General features: G+C 44.3%; 1 protein-coding gene across 1 annotated transcript; it reads right to left on the bottom strand.

The window, feature by feature from the left end:
• Positions 1 to 4751: 4751 nt before the first annotated feature.
• Positions 4752 to 11279, bottom strand: LOC124038578. The gene is made up of 3 exons (XM_046354627.1): positions 6335 to 11279; positions 6114 to 6189; positions 4752 to 5994 (listed from the first exon to the last, which is right to left on the bottom strand). The coding sequence occupies exons 1-3, from the start codon at positions 10955 to 10957 to the stop codon at positions 5888 to 5890; spliced, it is 4806 nt and encodes a 1601-aa protein (XP_046210583.1). The 5' UTR covers positions 10958 to 11279; the 3' UTR covers positions 4752 to 5887.
• Positions 11280 to 16989: the final 5710 nt, after the last annotated feature.

Here is a 16989-nt window from a genome sequence, read left to right on the forward strand (position 1 = left end):
ACAGGCAGCACCAGTAGCGCGACAATTTAAAAAAGACACTAAAACTAAAGTTCCTGGCGATCATAGCGATCTGCCTCCCCCCACTGTCTGAACTTGGAATATTCCTGTTCGCGGGCTTTGGCCACTGACCCTCAACCTGGTTGTTCTGTTCTGCGTTGTGTACTATTCTAATAATTTGAAGTTTGATGGAATAACCAATGTAACTCTACTACACTTATGTAGCTAGTTACATTCTCCTATTAGCTCTGCAAAACCATGCTAAATGCGTCAGAAGTATTGGCATGTTGTATTTTGACGCTACCCTGGAAAAATATCTTATACCACCTGGTCATTTTCTGCCCCCATTTTGAGGTTATTGTCATGTTTTGTCATAGATTGTCATGTCTTGTCCCGGTGCTCCCTCTTCTATTCGTTTCCCCCTGCTGGTCTTATTAGGTTCTTTCCCTCTTTCTATCCCCCTCCCTCTCTCTCGCTCTCTCTCTCTATCGTTCCGTTCCTGCTCCCAGCTGTTCCTCATTTTCCTAACTACCTCATTTACTCTTTCACACCTGTCCCCTATTTTTGCCCTCTGATTAGAGTCCCTATTTCTCCCTCTGTTTCCGCTTCTGTCCTTGTCGGATCCTTGTTTGATGTTTGCTGTTCTGTGTCCTTGTTCCGCCCTGTCGTGTTTTTGCCTTCTTCAGATGCTGCGTGTGAGCAGGTATCTATATCAGCTACGGCCTGCGCCTTCCCGACGCGACCTGCAGTCTGTGGTCGCGTCTCCAGTTGTTCCCCTCTACTGACTAGAGGATTTCAGTTTTCCTGTTTTGACTTTACCTGAGATATTTCCAGGATTATCGTTTTTGTTAAAGACTGGAATAAAGACTCTGTTTCTGTTAAGTCGCTGTTGGGTCCTCATTCACCAGCATAACAGTTATAGTCAAGCACGCAGTCTGGTTTGATGTTTCCCTGACTGGTTTGTTTCTCTCTCCCGTCAGGTGGTCCACCTTCCCTGTGGCCGACATGGTGGCTGTATGGACAGTGGAGAGGACATGGACATCTTGTTTGTCATGGCACTTTACTGCCAGCTGTTAACATGTTTTTTGTTTGTATAATGGGTCATTTAGGATGGCAGTAGCGTTGTTGATGAAATGCAGTCATAGCAGCAGCACTAGAAAGCAGTCTTGGGAAAAGAGGGTGGCAAAGAAGGGAGTTGCAAACATAGGATTATCTGCTCCAGTATTCTCTTAGGGAGTTCTTCTTTACTGTCACCAGGAATGTATACATCTCACTAATTGTGGCTGTCCCCCCACTCCTGGCTCTCTCTTTTCCTGTAGCCCCAAGGCATAGCGATTGGTCTCTAATATGTCTCCCACCAGCTCCTCTGTCAGAAACGACTTGAAGCACTCTGCCTCAGATGGAAATGGCAAGGGGCGTTGCACTCCAGACTGGGACTCATCAACACAAAACAACAGGGCCAGGAGGGGTGAAATGGCTGGCAGCCTTCCAGCTTCCACAGAACTCCTGTACTTCATCCACTATCGGTCTGCCTCCATCACCACCAGCATCTTCAAAGGGAACTGGGACTTTGTCAGTGGACAAGGGGTCCTCTGTCACTGTCAGAATTTGATTCCTGACTTTCAGACTCATTGTCAGAGTTTTTTTATGTATTTTTTTAAATGTATCAATAAATCACTATCGGAAAATGTTTTGTGTGGTGTTATTGATTTATTTACTATTTTATTCACGTTTTTCAATTACCGGTGACAAATCATGCATTCCGATTTTTGCATAGATCGTAATGGGCACATAGTATGTGTGTAAAATAATGTTTTTAAGGTTGTACTGATTATGAGCTAAGCTAATTCCAGCTATATGTGGGGAGCCATGTTTGTTGACACAATTAATTATGGGTTTCACTTGATCGTCTGTCGGACCAAAGATGCTATAGCAAAATGAGGTGAGTTAGGGTTCACTCATTTTTTGAGAACTTCAGGAAGTGAATGTGGGATGTGAACAATGGTAGACGAGACACCCCTTCAACATGCATACTAATAACAGACCAAACTCATATTGTCTTCTCTTTATCCTTGGGTTCTGTGATGAAACAAAGCCCGGCTGCATGCTGAAATCAAATCAAATCAAAATCAAATCAAATTTATTTATATAGCCCTTCGTACATCAGCTGATATCTCAAAGTGCTGTACAGAAACCCAGCCTAAAACCCCAAACAGCAAACAATGCAGGTGTAAAAGCACGGTGGCTAGGAAAAACTCCCTAGAAAGGCCAAAACCTAGGAAGAAACCTAGAGAGGAACCGGGCTATGTGGGGTGGCCAGTCCTCTTCTGGCTGTGCCGGGTAGAGATTATAACAGAACATGACCAAGATGTTCAAATGTTCATAAATGACCAGCATGGTCAAATAATAATAAGGCAGAACAGTTGAAACTGGAGCAGCAGCACAGTCAGGTGGACTGGGGACAGCAAGGAGCCATCATGTCAGGTAGTCCTGGGGCACGGTCCTAGGGCTCAGGTCCTCCGAGAGAGAGAAAGAAAGAGAGAATTAGAGAGAGCATATGTGGGGTGGCCAGTCCTCTTCTGGCTGTGCCGGGTGGAGATTATAACAGAACGTGGCCAAGATGTTCAAATGTTCATAAATGACCAGCATGGTTGAATAATAGTAAGGCAGAACAGTTGAAACTCATCGGATTACTTTCGATGTCTAGAAAGTGTTTTATTCAATTATTTTGATCAACGGTGAGCTCTCCCATGATGTGATTAATTATACATAGTAATTGATGTTAGCAAATTCATATTGTAGTTTGTCAGCCGAGAGTTAGAACAAATGACCGCTTGTGTTGCCCAATCTTTTCTCAGTTAGCGCAAGGACAATTGTAGCCTACATTTTTCCGGTTAGGATGATTGTGTTATGCTATATATAACTACACTTCTGTGAATATCTGAACATTGCATCCAAATATAAACTGCTCACATTCTGGACATAACTTTGTAAGGACTGTGTTTGTGTAAATAGTTTCTGAAAAAAGTGTGGCCAGCTCAAATGCTGATTGTTGCGTCATTCGAACTGGCCGTTCTAAACGAGTGTTCTAATCACAAGGGGTGTGATCGTAGCTTCAGGGACCACTGTAGAACGAGTATGTGTGAAAGGGCTAAGGGACAGTTGGAGATCGAATTTGAATATTTGAAACAATGTTGCAGATGTCGAGGAGAGACTGATGTTTATACAAATCTGTTGAAAATGAAATGTTAGTCTAAAAGAAATGCGAGATAATGTCTAGATGCTTTTTATAATGGAGATCAAGTTTATAACTTCCCTGCCTGGGCTGATGAGACAGTCAGATGGAACAGAGTTCATAAACATTTTAAAGTCAGATTTAGCTGGTGGTCATTTGTGGAAAAGACACCGGCTGGAATGGCTTTTAACCAATCAGCGTTCCGGATTATACGCACCCATTGTATAAATGAGTGATGAAAGTGTTATGACGTCTTAGTGTAGGTAGCCTTCAAGTAAAGCATTATGTGTGTCAAACTACTAACAGGCAGGGTTGCCACACAATTTACTGGCCCACAAGTTATGATTAAGGTCATCTCGTTCACCAGATACTAAAATTAGCCAGGGGGTCCTGATCCAGGGGGTCCTGATTAAGGTGTAGCAGCAGTATAAACACCACACTACAAAAGGTGAGTTTGGTCACCGATGAGCTGAGTCATCATGCCCCGAAAACACCTTATTGTACATGAGCATGCCTGCAGGAGAGAGAGAGATGGAACACTGGCTAGCAGACCTAATCCCCTCATTAAAGCTGAGTCTGAACTTGCATCCCAAATGGCACTCTATACAGTGCACTACTTTTGACTAGACCCCTACGGGCCCTGGTCAAAAGTAATATATTGTATAGTGAGTAAGGTGCCATTTGAAATGCAGTCTGGATCTCATCAACACAATTATAAGGATGAGTTTCCCCGTTCCACTGTGCCTGAGGTTACGGTAAAGCCACTCACATGGAGTGGGCTTACGACTGCTCCTCTTTGCCTCAGCCTCTGAGAGAGGGGCTTCCCTGCTAGTATGAATGGGCCATGATAAAGTCCTCTTTTTCAATATGTCTAAGTCCTCTTCTGAAAGTAAGTACTACTTTCTTTGTCTCCCCAAGTTAGGCAAACAGAGTAGTCACATAAACATGTGGTGCATAAATATCATATGTCAAATCATACTAAACTCGCTTGCCAGGCTTCACGGTTCCGGATGCAGAATACATGCAAGAATATGACAGCTGGCCATAAGACTCACATTCTCCTATAACTACAAATATATACAACCTGAAGTATATGCACTGAGTGCACAAAACATCATGAACACATCATGAACATCAATTCGTCGGGGCATGGACTACAAAGTGTCAAAAGCATTCCACTGGGGTGCTGGTCCATGTTGACTCCAATGCTTCCCACAGTTGTGTCAAGTTGGCTGGGTGTCCTTTGGTTGGTGGACCATTCTTGATTCACACGGGACACTGTTACGCGTCAAAAACCCAGCATCTGCACTGTGACATCAATAAAGTATCATAGCTTTCACCTGGATTCACCTGGTCCATCTATGTCATGGGAAGAGCACTCATGTATTGTACACTCAGTGTATATTACACTGCTTTAACACTGCTAATTCATTTGGCAGACAGCAATGTTGTATTTCACACTAGAAACTCTGAATTCAATATACTGTATATGATTCATCAAGCCCTTCTCTGCCAAGGCAGAGTTAGAGGAAGATGTAAGTATGCATTTCACCTGTTCTACTCAGTGCATGTGATAAATACATTGATTCGATTTTCTGACAGAAGATATTTGTCGCCATCTTGAGGCCTTTTCTACCTCTTTCAGGGCCGTGACAATTAAATAAATAAGTGAATGTCATGCAACTTCAGACCGTCTAACACCATTATAACTTTTGTTGAGCAAGCAAATATCGCCATCAAGTTGGACATACATCAATTCACTTTTATTCATTTACATTATTTCTACTATAATATAACGCTCCATAATGAATATCTTAATACTGCACTATGGATACCATTATATACCTTTATAGAATTCATAAAATGACTACGCCTAGTTCATACCCTTCGTGTGCAACACAAGAAGTGTGTTTGTGTTTGTTTTGTGTAGCTGCTTGTAGTTATTTCTTGTGTACGTATGTAGGGTATAAACTACGCTTTAGTCCCATGTCATCAAATGAATACCTAAATTAAAATTAAAAATTCTGAAAGATACAATATTAATCAAACTCTGCTATACAAATGCTTTATTAAAACAACCATTAAAAAGTATGTAAGTGATTGAAAAATCAAATACATAGTTCCTCAAAGCCTAAAAAGTTTAGCACCACTTTCCTAATCGTAAGAGTAGAAGCTGCTGTCGGCCTACCCTCCTTGTCATTTTTTAATTTAGGCTAAATATCTACATCAAATTTAGAGGCTGCAATGGACGTGGATCAATGATTACAATAGGGAGAGGGCATCAGATGTACAGCACATCTAGTCAATTGGTTGGGCTTCTTAGCTTATCTTCCTAATCACAGGAGAAGCTGTAGATGTCTGAATGACATTTAGAAGCTCACATTCCTAGTTACAGGAGTGGGAGCTAATAAGGGATCAAAAGAACCAGATGGAATTGTGGTGTTGACTAGCCTATAGTGGATCTTCCATAAGGAGTATAAACTAATGGTAAGCTAGTCCACTGACAGCCTGGTTCAAATATAGCAGCATTAGGGGATTCAAAATGAAAACAGAAATGAACAACAAAAATAAAAATGTTGTATTGAGGCCAGTTGTGGTGTCCTCCTCAGATGTAGCCTGGCAAAAGCAACTGTCATGGGCTGCACGTCATTCAGGCTACTCATCAGAGGACCCAGAGGACTTGCAGGTGACCAAGCGTTTCCAGGCCTTCTGGACTCCCCAGAAGAAGTCCCGGATGCCTTTCCTCATCTTGGATAATTTAACTGGCAAGAAGATGAAAATAGGTAAGATTTCAGATGGACAATTGTCTGATAAAACAATAATTTATTACTTCTTTATATATAATTGTCACATAAGAACATTTCCCCCCAGGAATACTCACTCATAGTTGGAGAATCCACAGCAATGTACATCTCTGGCTGGTTTGTATTGTCTGTAAGGACCATGCTCATGTTGGACTGTGATCAGAATTCAAGAATGCACAATTAAACTTCAATTTCACTTCCTTTACATATTCCTATAAATTATACAGCTATACTTACTGGTGCCGATATCAAAAAGCACAACCAATGACCATTCAAGAGTAACCTGAGCTTGTCTTACCTTTCTGCCGGTGGCATAATGCACCCCCTCAGATTCCAAATCCTCCAAATCATTACTGCCTGAGTCTTCAAGGTCTGAGGTCTCACGGTCATATGGGTTGGAAACTGAGGGTTTCAAGATGGCCAGTAGCTTGTGGGAAACAATGACAGAGACAATGGAAAGCATCTCCTGATCCTCAAATAAATCGTTAATTTTCAAGGAGCGTTTCAAACGCTTGACCTTCCCAAGGTCAGTGTAGATGGCATCTGCCAGCTTCGATGTCATCTTAGAATTGAAACTTTTTTGCTGGCTTTCCATTTCCTCAATCAGATATTTGGCCACCTCATCGTCGAACAATCGGATCAGCTCAGTCACCAGATCACTGATCTGGATGCGCTGACGCTTGTTGGTCCTTTTTGGCATACGGCATATCTTCTTGACAAGCTTCATCAGGACTTCTTCTAATATAAGCTCCCTTATGAAGCTGGTGGAACCGGATGTCACTTGTTCCACAGTGGACCACTCCGGCTGTTCAATCTCAGTCTTGATGCTGCTCTGCTCAGCTTTCTTATTGAAAGATTGACGGGTTGTCATTTCATTAAACAAGGCTGTCAATTCTTTCAAGTTGAGTGTAGTTTCCAGATTTTTGGTGCCTTGAAGTTTGGATGGTGCATCCATAATTCCGTTCGTGACAAGACAGACAATGTCCTTGTGCAGCTTGGGTGCCTTGTGGCACAGTATCTTCTGTAGGGCTTCCTCTGTGCCATAGCGTTGCATCAACTTTCTATGCACAGACAGCACCAACTGAAAGATGTCTGTTGCCTTCAGGCAGACATTTGCTTCCCTCCACCTGTTAGTCACCCTCACCCACAGAGCACTGGACAGCTTGTTGGTCACATCCTCAACTAGGGTCCAGCTGGCCAGTTTATCTTGGGTCCGAGGACCAATCAGAGACCGCAACCGGACAATGATATCCATCACCGCCTCTACATGAACAATAATATACACCGGTTGGGATGCCTTCACCTCAGCCGAGCCACATCGGCTTTTAACCATGACCTTGTCCTGGTCTGTCCTTAGGCAGATGTCTGAGGAGAGCGGCCTGACAGAGACTTTGGGTACGATTGAACTCAGACGGTTGACTTCCCTGGTGACTGCACTCGCAATGGCTGTTGTCATCTCCCCGCTGCCACGGCTCAAAGCTCGCCTCAGAGCATCAGGAGAGCCCATGTGCTCCTCCAGCTCTCTGCAGAGGGCACTTACAATCCTTGCACTTGAGGGGCGGGAGTACGGCGTCTTGAGATCCTTGGTCATTTCCAATGCTGAGGTAACGTCTGGGGAATCGGACATGTCCCGAAGGACAGAAACCACCATGTCCATTGCCACATCAGAGAGAGTGGTGGTTGGGGATGACACAGGTGATGCAAAGTCCTCTGAGTTAAGCTCATACCCATGAAGCAGCTTGGTGATCAGGTCTACAACCACCTCTGGTGTGGAATGTAGACTGGGAGAGTCCTTGTCGGAGGTCTCAATCATACAGGATTCAATTTCACTCAAAGCCCCTCTGACCATGTTGTTGGTCTCAGAGTCATCAGGTACATGGTTCAATTTGAGGTGTTTGATACCTGCCTCACACAGCTCTTTCACATGGATGTTCTCGGAAGACATCACTGCTTCTTGAAGAGTAGGTGGTTGATTGGCAATGGTTGTAGCCATGATTGTCCTTACCATCAGAGGACAAAGCTTTGCAACCAGTTCATACTGTAGCTTAAAGTTCTCAGAGCGGCTGTAGTTCATGGGTACCTCAGGGATGTCAAGGCCCTGAAATAGCATCTTCTGTACCAGTTTGCCCACTACACCCTCCAGTAGGCAATTAGTAGGGCTTGGGGTCTCATTCCCTCTGCCACTGGTGCTGGGAGGTAATTCTTGCTTCTTGTGAAGGCCATGAATGGCCTCACTTTGCGCAATACAACCCTCAACAGGCAACTCCTCCAATGCAATCGTGTGCACAACCACATTGACGTCGTTGGTGTGGGATCCAATCAAAAGCTTCTTATAGGTTGGGTCTGTGACATATTGTAAAACATCCCCGCCTGTCTTTAAGTTCTGAGCTTTATCTCCAAATGTCCTATCCAGGAGACACAATACTGACTCAGATAGTGGGTCAGTGAACTCCTGGAGATCAAGGCTGCTCTCAACTTCGAAGGGGCTGAGGCTACAGCTGATCTGGGAGCTGTAATAAGAAGCCTGCAGCTCTCTCTTGGACTCCAATCTGTCATGCAGCTTTGGATATAAGGCATCTGCAATGGAGTCTGTGAGCCGCTCATCCAAATTAACAGAGAAAATATTATTCAAGCTTTTGTTGGAAGCCTCCTCTTTGGTTTTCCTCAGGATGTCCCGCACAGCTTCCCTTGGGGCAGAACCAGAAGTGCTAACATGTCCATTGGATGGTGTCTGGGTGGCAGTAAGGGATTCCTTGATCAAGAAACTCTGGAGTTCGGTGGCCACTTCCTTAGACATCTCCCTTCTGAACTTCAGAACAGCAGGTGTCAGTGTAGCTTTCTCCGAGGTCAAAGGTGTCAGAACTCTGGTCAAAGTTGAGGGGCATCTGAGATGATCACCCAGACCCTCTAAGTCGTCAGAGCAGGACACCTTGGCAACTTTAAATAAAACCAAACTAATAAGGTTCTGAGCCACAGCAGATGATTTTGCTGATGCTGCCTGGAGGGTCTCTGAACTAAGCTGATTGGAGGCAGCCATCTTTGTTGTTGCCCTGGTAATGACGTTACTCACAGGCTTGATGGAGTAGCTCATAAACTGGGATCTCAGACATTCAAAGAATCCCTTCACTCGTTCTGCCTTCAGGTCTTTGTCAGTGGCAAATACACACGACTGAACAGTATGGAGAGATACAGGGAGAGGAAAGCCCAAGGGTGAAGCCACATCTGTGATATGGATGGAGGACTCTGAGGGTGTCCCCTCAAGGCGCCTCTGCAGCAACTTTATCATCTCCAGGACTCTGGCATTGTCCTGTGGTGAGGTGGAACACTCTCCTGAGAGGTTATCATTGTCTAGTGTGTTCTGGATTCCAAGCAGTGTTGTGCTGAGTATCCTCCTGTCATGGGGAAGCACTCCACTCAGTGCAGAAGAGGACCGGCTCTGTGGTGCTGGTGTGTTGCATGGTGTTGATGCACCAGAGACGTCACTTCCACTGTCATCATCTTTTTTGGTCCTCATTATAATAAGGATTTCGTCAATGATCTCATCACTGTAGACTTCTAAGTCCTCTGTGGTAACATGGGCCGTTGGGGTGGCGATACTCAGAGTACGACCCCCAAGAAGTTTGAAGGACGTCTCCGACCCACTGCCAAGAGGGCCAACAGACACACATTGCAGTGTTTCGCTTGATGACGAAGAACAACTGGAGGAGAGATCAAGCAGCTCCTCCTCCAAAGTCGGAGAGGAGGAAAGAATTCCCTCCATTTTCAGGACAGAGATAACATCCGCAAGTGTTGAATCTACAAGGTCCTCACCTAGTGGGCTACTCCTTAAGTGGCTGACAAACACCCTTGTAGGAGAATGGGAGACTGTGGTGGGAGATGGTGAGCCCTCCTCACCATTCACACTTGACCGCGCCTCCACAATTGCTAAAGACTGGGAGATGACGGAACATACAAGTCCGCCAGCCCGCTCAATAATGGAGGGGAGGGAAACATCCAAAGGGGCTGGAGGTGTCACACTCCCTCCTTGGCCATTTCTATCTTGGCTGAGGCAGATCGACGAGACCTCAGTAGCAAATTGATTCTCCCGCACAGGGCTGCTGCTAGAGTCAGGTCCAGGAACATTTGAAATGGAGCTTACAGTCAGGGAGCAAGGAATGTCACTCCTACTGTCTGAAAGCTTGATGGAGCACGAGGAGGGGAGGCTGCTGGAGGAGAGGTTGGTGTTGGTCTCGTCGCTGGAGATTAAGGAGGAGAAAGGGGCCAAGGTCAGTTTGACAGGGATGCCATGCCCACGACCTACCACAGCAGATAAGGTTCCAGAGTAGTCAGTGGCAGTAGGTGGTTTAGCAAAATGTGATTTAGCAGGATGTGGTTTAGCAGGTGGTGGTTTAGCAGGTGTTCGTTTAGCAGGCGTTGGTTTAGCAGATTGTGGTTTAGCAGGTGGTGGTTTAGCAGATTGTGGTTTAGTAGGTGGTGGTTTAGCAGATTGTGGTTTAGCAGGTGGTGGTTTAGCAGATTGTGGTTTATCAGATGGTAGTTTAGCAGATGGTGGATTGGCAGAACGTGGCCTAGCAGCCAGGAGGTTCTTAGTAGAGATCTGACTGGAGAAAGAGTGTGCTCGTTCCTCACGGGACAGATAACTTCTGCTACAATAAGTCTGGACAGCAGTGACTGGTTCATCAATGGAGATTGGGGAGAACCTACTGTCAAGACTCTGAGTGAGACAGATGACATTGACTTTGGAGAGTAGGGAGGTACAGTTGACAGAGCCCTGGGTTGAATCTTCGTTGGTGTCTTTGCTGATGGGGAGCATATTCTCTGCAGCACTTTCTGAAGCTCTCAGCCTTATAAGGTCAACCAATGCAGGGATCAGGATGCTATTTACCTCCTCCAATACTGAGCTCGTTATGTGCCCAATCATGAGCAGCAAGTCCCTAACAGTAATCTGTATATATAAACATCAACAAAATTGATTAAGATTTACAGTATGTTGGAAGTCAAAACACATGTTAATACATATCAAATTATTTAAAAAAGTAAATATAACAGGTATACCTTTCTTTCTTTTTTAACAATTACTCTATATCAAATGTGTGGTCTCCATTGTTGCAACTTAATAATCTTCCTCATCTAGACTGTTTACATTTACCAAAGTGGCAAAGGCATTTCACATCAAATTATCCAATGACAGTGGCAAGACAAAGTATATGAACCCTATTGGAATTATCGGAATTTCTGCATAAATTGGTCATAAAATTAGATTTAATCTTCATCTAAGTCACAACAACAGATTAACACATTCCGCTTAAACTAACAACACACAAATGATTGTATTTTTATTGTCTATACTGAATACATAATTTAAACATTCACAGTGTAAGTTGAAAAAAGTATGTGAATGACTTCTCCAAAAGCTCATTGGAGTTAGCTAACCTGGAGTACAATCATTGAGACGTGATTGGAGATGTTGGTTAGAGCTGTCTGCCCTAAAAATACTCACAAAATTTGAGTTTGTTATTCACAAGAAGCATTGCCTGATGTGAACAATGCCTCAAACAAAAGAGACGACCCAATATTAAGAATTGTTGACTTGCATATAGCTGGAAAGGGTTACGAAAGTATCTCTAAAAGCCTTGATGTTCATCAGTCCACGGTTAGACAAATTGTATATAAATTGAGAAAGTTCAGCACTGTCGCTACTCTGCCTAGGAGTGGCCGTCCTGCAAAGATGACTGCAAGAGCACAGCGCAGAATGCTCAATGAGGTTAAGAAGAATCTTAGAGTGTAAGCTGAAGACTTAAAGAAATCTCTGGAACATCCTAACATCTCTGTTGACGAGTCTACGATACGTAAAACACTAAACAAGAATGGTGTTCATGGGAGGACACCACGGAAGAAGCCACCGACTGTCCAAATAAAAACATTGCTGCACGTTTGAAGTTCGCAAAAGAGCATCTGGATGTTCCAGATTCTGTGGAGAGATGAAACTAAAGTTCAGTTGTTTGAAAGGAACACACAACACTGTGTGGAGAAAAAAAGCCTCATCCCAACTGTAAAGTATGGTGAAGGGAGCATGGTATCATGGTTTGGAGCTGCTTTGCTGCCTCAGGGTCTGGACAGCTAGCTATCATCGATGGAAAAATGAATTGCCAAGTTTATCAAGACATTTTGCAGGAGAATGTAAGGCTGTTCGCCAATTGAAGCTCAACAGAAGTTGGGTGATGCAACAGAACAACGACCCAAAACACCCATGTAAATCAACAACAGAATGGCTGCAACAGAAGAAAAATATGCCTTCTGGAGTGGCCCAGTCAGAGTAGGGGACCTCAACCCGATTGAGATTCTGTGGCAGGGCCTCAAGAGAGCGGTTCACACCAGACATCCCAAGAATATTGCTAAACTGAAACAGTTTTGTAAAGAGGAATAGTATTTAATTCCTCCTGACCATTGCTCAGGTCTGATCTGCAACTACAGAAAATGTTGAGGTTATTGCTGCCAAAGTAGGGTAAACCGTTTATTAAAACCAAGGGTTCACATAAACTCAGCAAAAAAAAATGTCCTCTCACTGTCAACTGTGTTTATTATCAGCAAACTTAACACGTGCAACTAATTGTATGAACATACAAGATTGAACAACTGAGACATCTTCTTAAGGCTAGGGGAACCCCTCGACAACATCCGCTGAAATGGCAGAGCGCGAAATTCTAAAAATATTTTTCCGAAATATTTAACTTTCATACGTTCACAAGTGCAAAACACCAAATTAAAGCTTAACTTTCTACCGATCGTGTCCGATTTCAAAAAGGCTTTACAGGGGGGGTGGCCCAAGCCCTCACCCTCCGATCCAACAGGTCCCAGACGTGCTCAATGGGATTGAGATATGGACAATTCCGTGGCAGAACACGGACATTCCTTTTTTGTTGTTATTTTTCTTTGTGTGAATTTTACCCAGTTTTCTCCCCAATTTCATGGTATCCAATTGTTTAGTAGCTACTATCTTGTCTCATCGCTACAACTCCTGTACGGGCTCGGGAGAGACAAAGGTTGAAAGTCATGCGTCCTCCGATACACAACCCTACCAAGCCGCACTGCTTCTTAACACAGCGCGCACCCAACCCGGAAGCCAGCCGCACCAATGTGTCAGAGGAAACACTGCACCTGGCAACCTTGGTTAGTGCGCACTGTGCCCGGCCCACCACAGGAGTCGCTGGTGCGTTATGAGACAAGGATATCCCTACAGGCCAACCCCTCCCTTTTCCGGACGACGCTAGGCCAGTTGTGCGTCGCCACACGGACCTCCCGGTCGCAGCCGGTTACGACAGAGCCTGGGCACGAACCCAGAGTCTCTGGTGGCAGAGCTGGCGCTGCAGTACAGGGCCCTTAACCACTGCGTCACCCGGGAAGTGCAGTGGACATTCCTGTCTTGCAGGAAATCTTGCACAGAACGGCCAGTACGGCTGGTGGCATTGTCATGCTGGAGGGTTATGTCAGGATGAGCCTGCAGGAAGGATACCACATGAGGAACGAGGTTGTCTTCCCTGTAACGCATAGCCTGCAATGACAACAAGCTCAGTCTGATGATGCTGTGACACATCGCCCAAGACCATGACGAACCCTCCACCTCCAAATTGATACCGCTCCAGAGTACAGGCCTCCGTGTAACGCTCATTCCTTCGACGATAAACGCGAATCCGACCATCACCCCATGTGAAACAAAACCATGACTTGTCAGTGAAGAGCACTTTTTGACAGTCCTGTCTGGTCCAGCGATGGTGGGTTTGTGCCCATTGGTGACGTTGTTGCCAGTTTCCTTACAACAGGCCTACAAGCCCTCAGTCCAGCCTCTCTCAGCCTATTGCGGACAGTCTGAGCACTGATGGAGGGATTGTGCATTCCTGGTGTAACTCGGGCAGCTGTTGTTGCCATCCTGTACCTGTCCCGCAGGTGTGATGTTCGGATGTACCGATCCTGTGCAGGTGTTGTTACACAAGGTCTGCCACTGCGAGGACAATCAGCTGTCCGTCCTGTCTCCCTGTAGCGCTGTCTTAGGCGTCTCACAGAACGGACATTGTAATTTATTGCCCTGGCCACATCTGCAGTCCTCATGCGCCCTTGCAGCATGCCGAAGGCACGTTCACGCAGATGAGCAGGAACCCTGGGCATCTTTCTTTTGAGGTTAGTAGAAAGGTTAGTATAAAGGCCTCTTTAGTTTCCTAAGTTTTCATAACTGTGACCTTAATTGCCTATCGTCTGTAAGCTGTTAAGTGTCTTAACGACCGTTCCACAAATGCATGTTCATGAATTGTTCATGGTTCATTGAACAAGCATGGGAAACAGTGTTTATACCCTTTAAAATGAAGATCTGTGAAGTTATTTGGATATATATGAATTAACTTTGAAAGACAGAGTCCTGAAAAAGGGAAGTTTCTTTTTTTGCTGAGTGTACTTTTTCCACCCTGCACTGTGAATGTTTACACCGTGTGTTCAATAAAGACATGAAAAAGTATCATTGTTTGTCTATTGTTGTGACTTAGATAAAGATCAGATAACATTTTATGACCAATTTACGCAGAAGTCCAGGTAATTCCAAAGGGTTCACATACTTTTTCTTGCCACTGTACTTGGATATGGATTTCCCAGTAGATGGGAGACAGGGAAGCAGTAATATGCCTACAGCCCCCAAAGAGTGAAAGCTGGGAACATGTTCATGACCAAAATGACCTACCACTGACGGGCTAGCTGAATGTGGTGAGCAGGTCATCACAGAAGACAAGATTCCAGAGTGATCAGAGTCACTGCTAGGTCTTTCAGTTGGTGGTCTGGCAGAACGTGGTCTGGTAGTTTGTGGTCTGGCAATATGTGGTCTGGCAATATGTAGCCTAGCAACCTCGAGGTTCTCAGTCGAGATCTGACTGGAAAGAGTGTCCATCGATGAGGTGGAGTGTCTGAAGGGAGAGTCCATTCCTAGAGGTGTGTGTGTCTCCATGCCCAGGGGTCTCCAATCTCCCATCTGGCTACCAGGCTAAGAGAGACGGGTGAGAAAGAGAGGCAAATGGATGAAGATACCAACAGAAACACTGAGGTCCTACTGCTGCTTAAGCAACTGTGAGTTGATATCAGCCCTAGGAGTGCCGCTGTTCCATCCTTACCTGTCCAATCACCGACCAGCGGATTCGGCGCTCCAGGCGCAGCTCCCTGCACACTTCTCTTTCCAGCTCCTTAAGCCTGAGGCGTTGTTTCACATCCCAAGCCAGTTCGGCCAAGTGAAGGTTCTTCCCCTCTTCCATTTCACTCTGAAACCTTCACATACAAGGGAACATAAAACATGATTTACCTTAATTTTTCTACAACTCAAACTGTCCACCATATCTATTTCTTAACTTATTGCTAGATAGGTCAACGTGATTCCACACCTTCGCTTATGTTTTTTAAAACAAATTTGAATAAAAGATTCTAATAACACTCACGTGTTCTTGAAGTAGTTTCTACCCTTGGCAATGAGCCAATCTCTAATATCCGTCAGTGAGATGTGGGACGGAACCTCCCCTTGCTGCTGCAAGACTAGGAACTGCTTCAAAAGCATTTTCTGAGAGAGAGAGAGATTCATTTGCACCCTTGCCTTCCACAAGTTTTTCCTGGTCTTGTGACGTGATCAGAAAACCCTTTCCCGATCCATGAGCGACAGCAAGTTACATACACAGTTGAAATAAAACGCATGGAAAGGTGTCTTACAATATAGCATTTGTGTTTTTATAATTATGCATCGAGAAAGCAGACCACCCTAACCTGCTCTGCACAGCACTGCTTCTCCCACAGCAACTGAACTGACTTGATGTAGCTACTGTAGCGATTGTACTCTTTACACGAACACAGCACCTGAAAGGGAGGAGCCACAAAAGAGCCATTTTTAGAGGAAGTTCATGTGTACAAACACCCAATCCCAAATCTACCTCTACCCGAAACCCCAATATTGTTTGATTTTGCCTTTATTTAACCAGGTAAGACATTAAGAACACATTCTCTTTTACAACCTGCACTAACAATGACCATATGTAGATTTGGATTTGTGTAAACTAAGCAAAATGGCAAACATTTCACCTAGCCATCATATTGCTTACACCTGTCCAATTTTCTCAGTTCAATAAAAGTGTCACTTTTAGATTTTGGAAAGAAAAGGAAGGTCTGCCTTGCCTTCTCATTTGAGGTGATGAGGCCTTGCTTCACCAGCCGCTTCTTCCTTTCCGGATGGCGGAAAAAACTCTTCAGGTGTTTGTCGTGGAGGCAGTTATAACTAACATCTATGACTCTCATGTTGGGGTCCAACAGGTCAAACCCTGGGGTCTCCTGATGGAGCTGTGGATTGTGTTTTAACAAACCTCAATGTCAGGGCAATGGATACTACAGTGGGAATGGTTTTGGAATTAGGACTGGAAATGGGAAGGAAGTAATTAAAAATATATAATTAGGTAACATTTCATTTGAAAGAAATTGAGGTTCTCAGATCATTTGGAATGTCATACTATCACACTAACCTTTTCCCCCAGTTTTCCTCTGAAGAATACAGGGAATGTCCTTTCTGGGGCTTCCTGTAACCCCTACAAAGACAATCATGACAATCAAAACTTTATAGACGTGGGGTTTTGGTAATGGTTTTGATAGTAGACCCCATCCCTGTCACTTGGTTTGTAATAATTAGCTACCTTTTGCCAAACTTGCATGAAAAATGTTGAATCAAGCATTCTAAAACACATTTGTTTGATCCATTTACATTGTTAAACTATCCTTAAAGTAGTCAACTAGCCGTAGGCACCTTTTGCCAATTCACTTGCATGAAAAATGTTGAATCAAGCTCATATCTAAAACAAATTTGTTTGATCCATTTACATTGTTAAACTATTCTTAAAGTAGTCAACTAGCCGTAGGCCAACATGACTGATTCTGTAGGCTATATAT

This window comes from Oncorhynchus gorbuscha, linkage group LG01, assembly GCF_021184085.1.
Source record: "Oncorhynchus gorbuscha isolate QuinsamMale2020 ecotype Even-year linkage group LG01, OgorEven_v1.0, whole genome shotgun sequence".
Classification (NCBI taxonomy): Eukaryota; Metazoa; Chordata; class Actinopteri; order Salmoniformes; family Salmonidae; genus Oncorhynchus; species Oncorhynchus gorbuscha.

Coding starts and splice junctions, on each gene's coding strand:
- LOC124038578 (XM_046354627.1), bottom strand. CDS start 10,957: ATGATTGGGCACATAACGAGCTCAGTATTGGAGGAGGTAAATAGCATC. Junction 6,190..6,334: donor ATTATGCCACCGGCAGAAAG/GTAAGACAAGCT, acceptor TTCTGATCACAG/TCCAACATGAGCATGGTCCT. Junction 5,995..6,113: donor TGTGGATTCTCCAACTATGA/GTGAGTATTCCT, acceptor TCTTCTTGCCAG/TTAAATTATCCAAGATGAGG.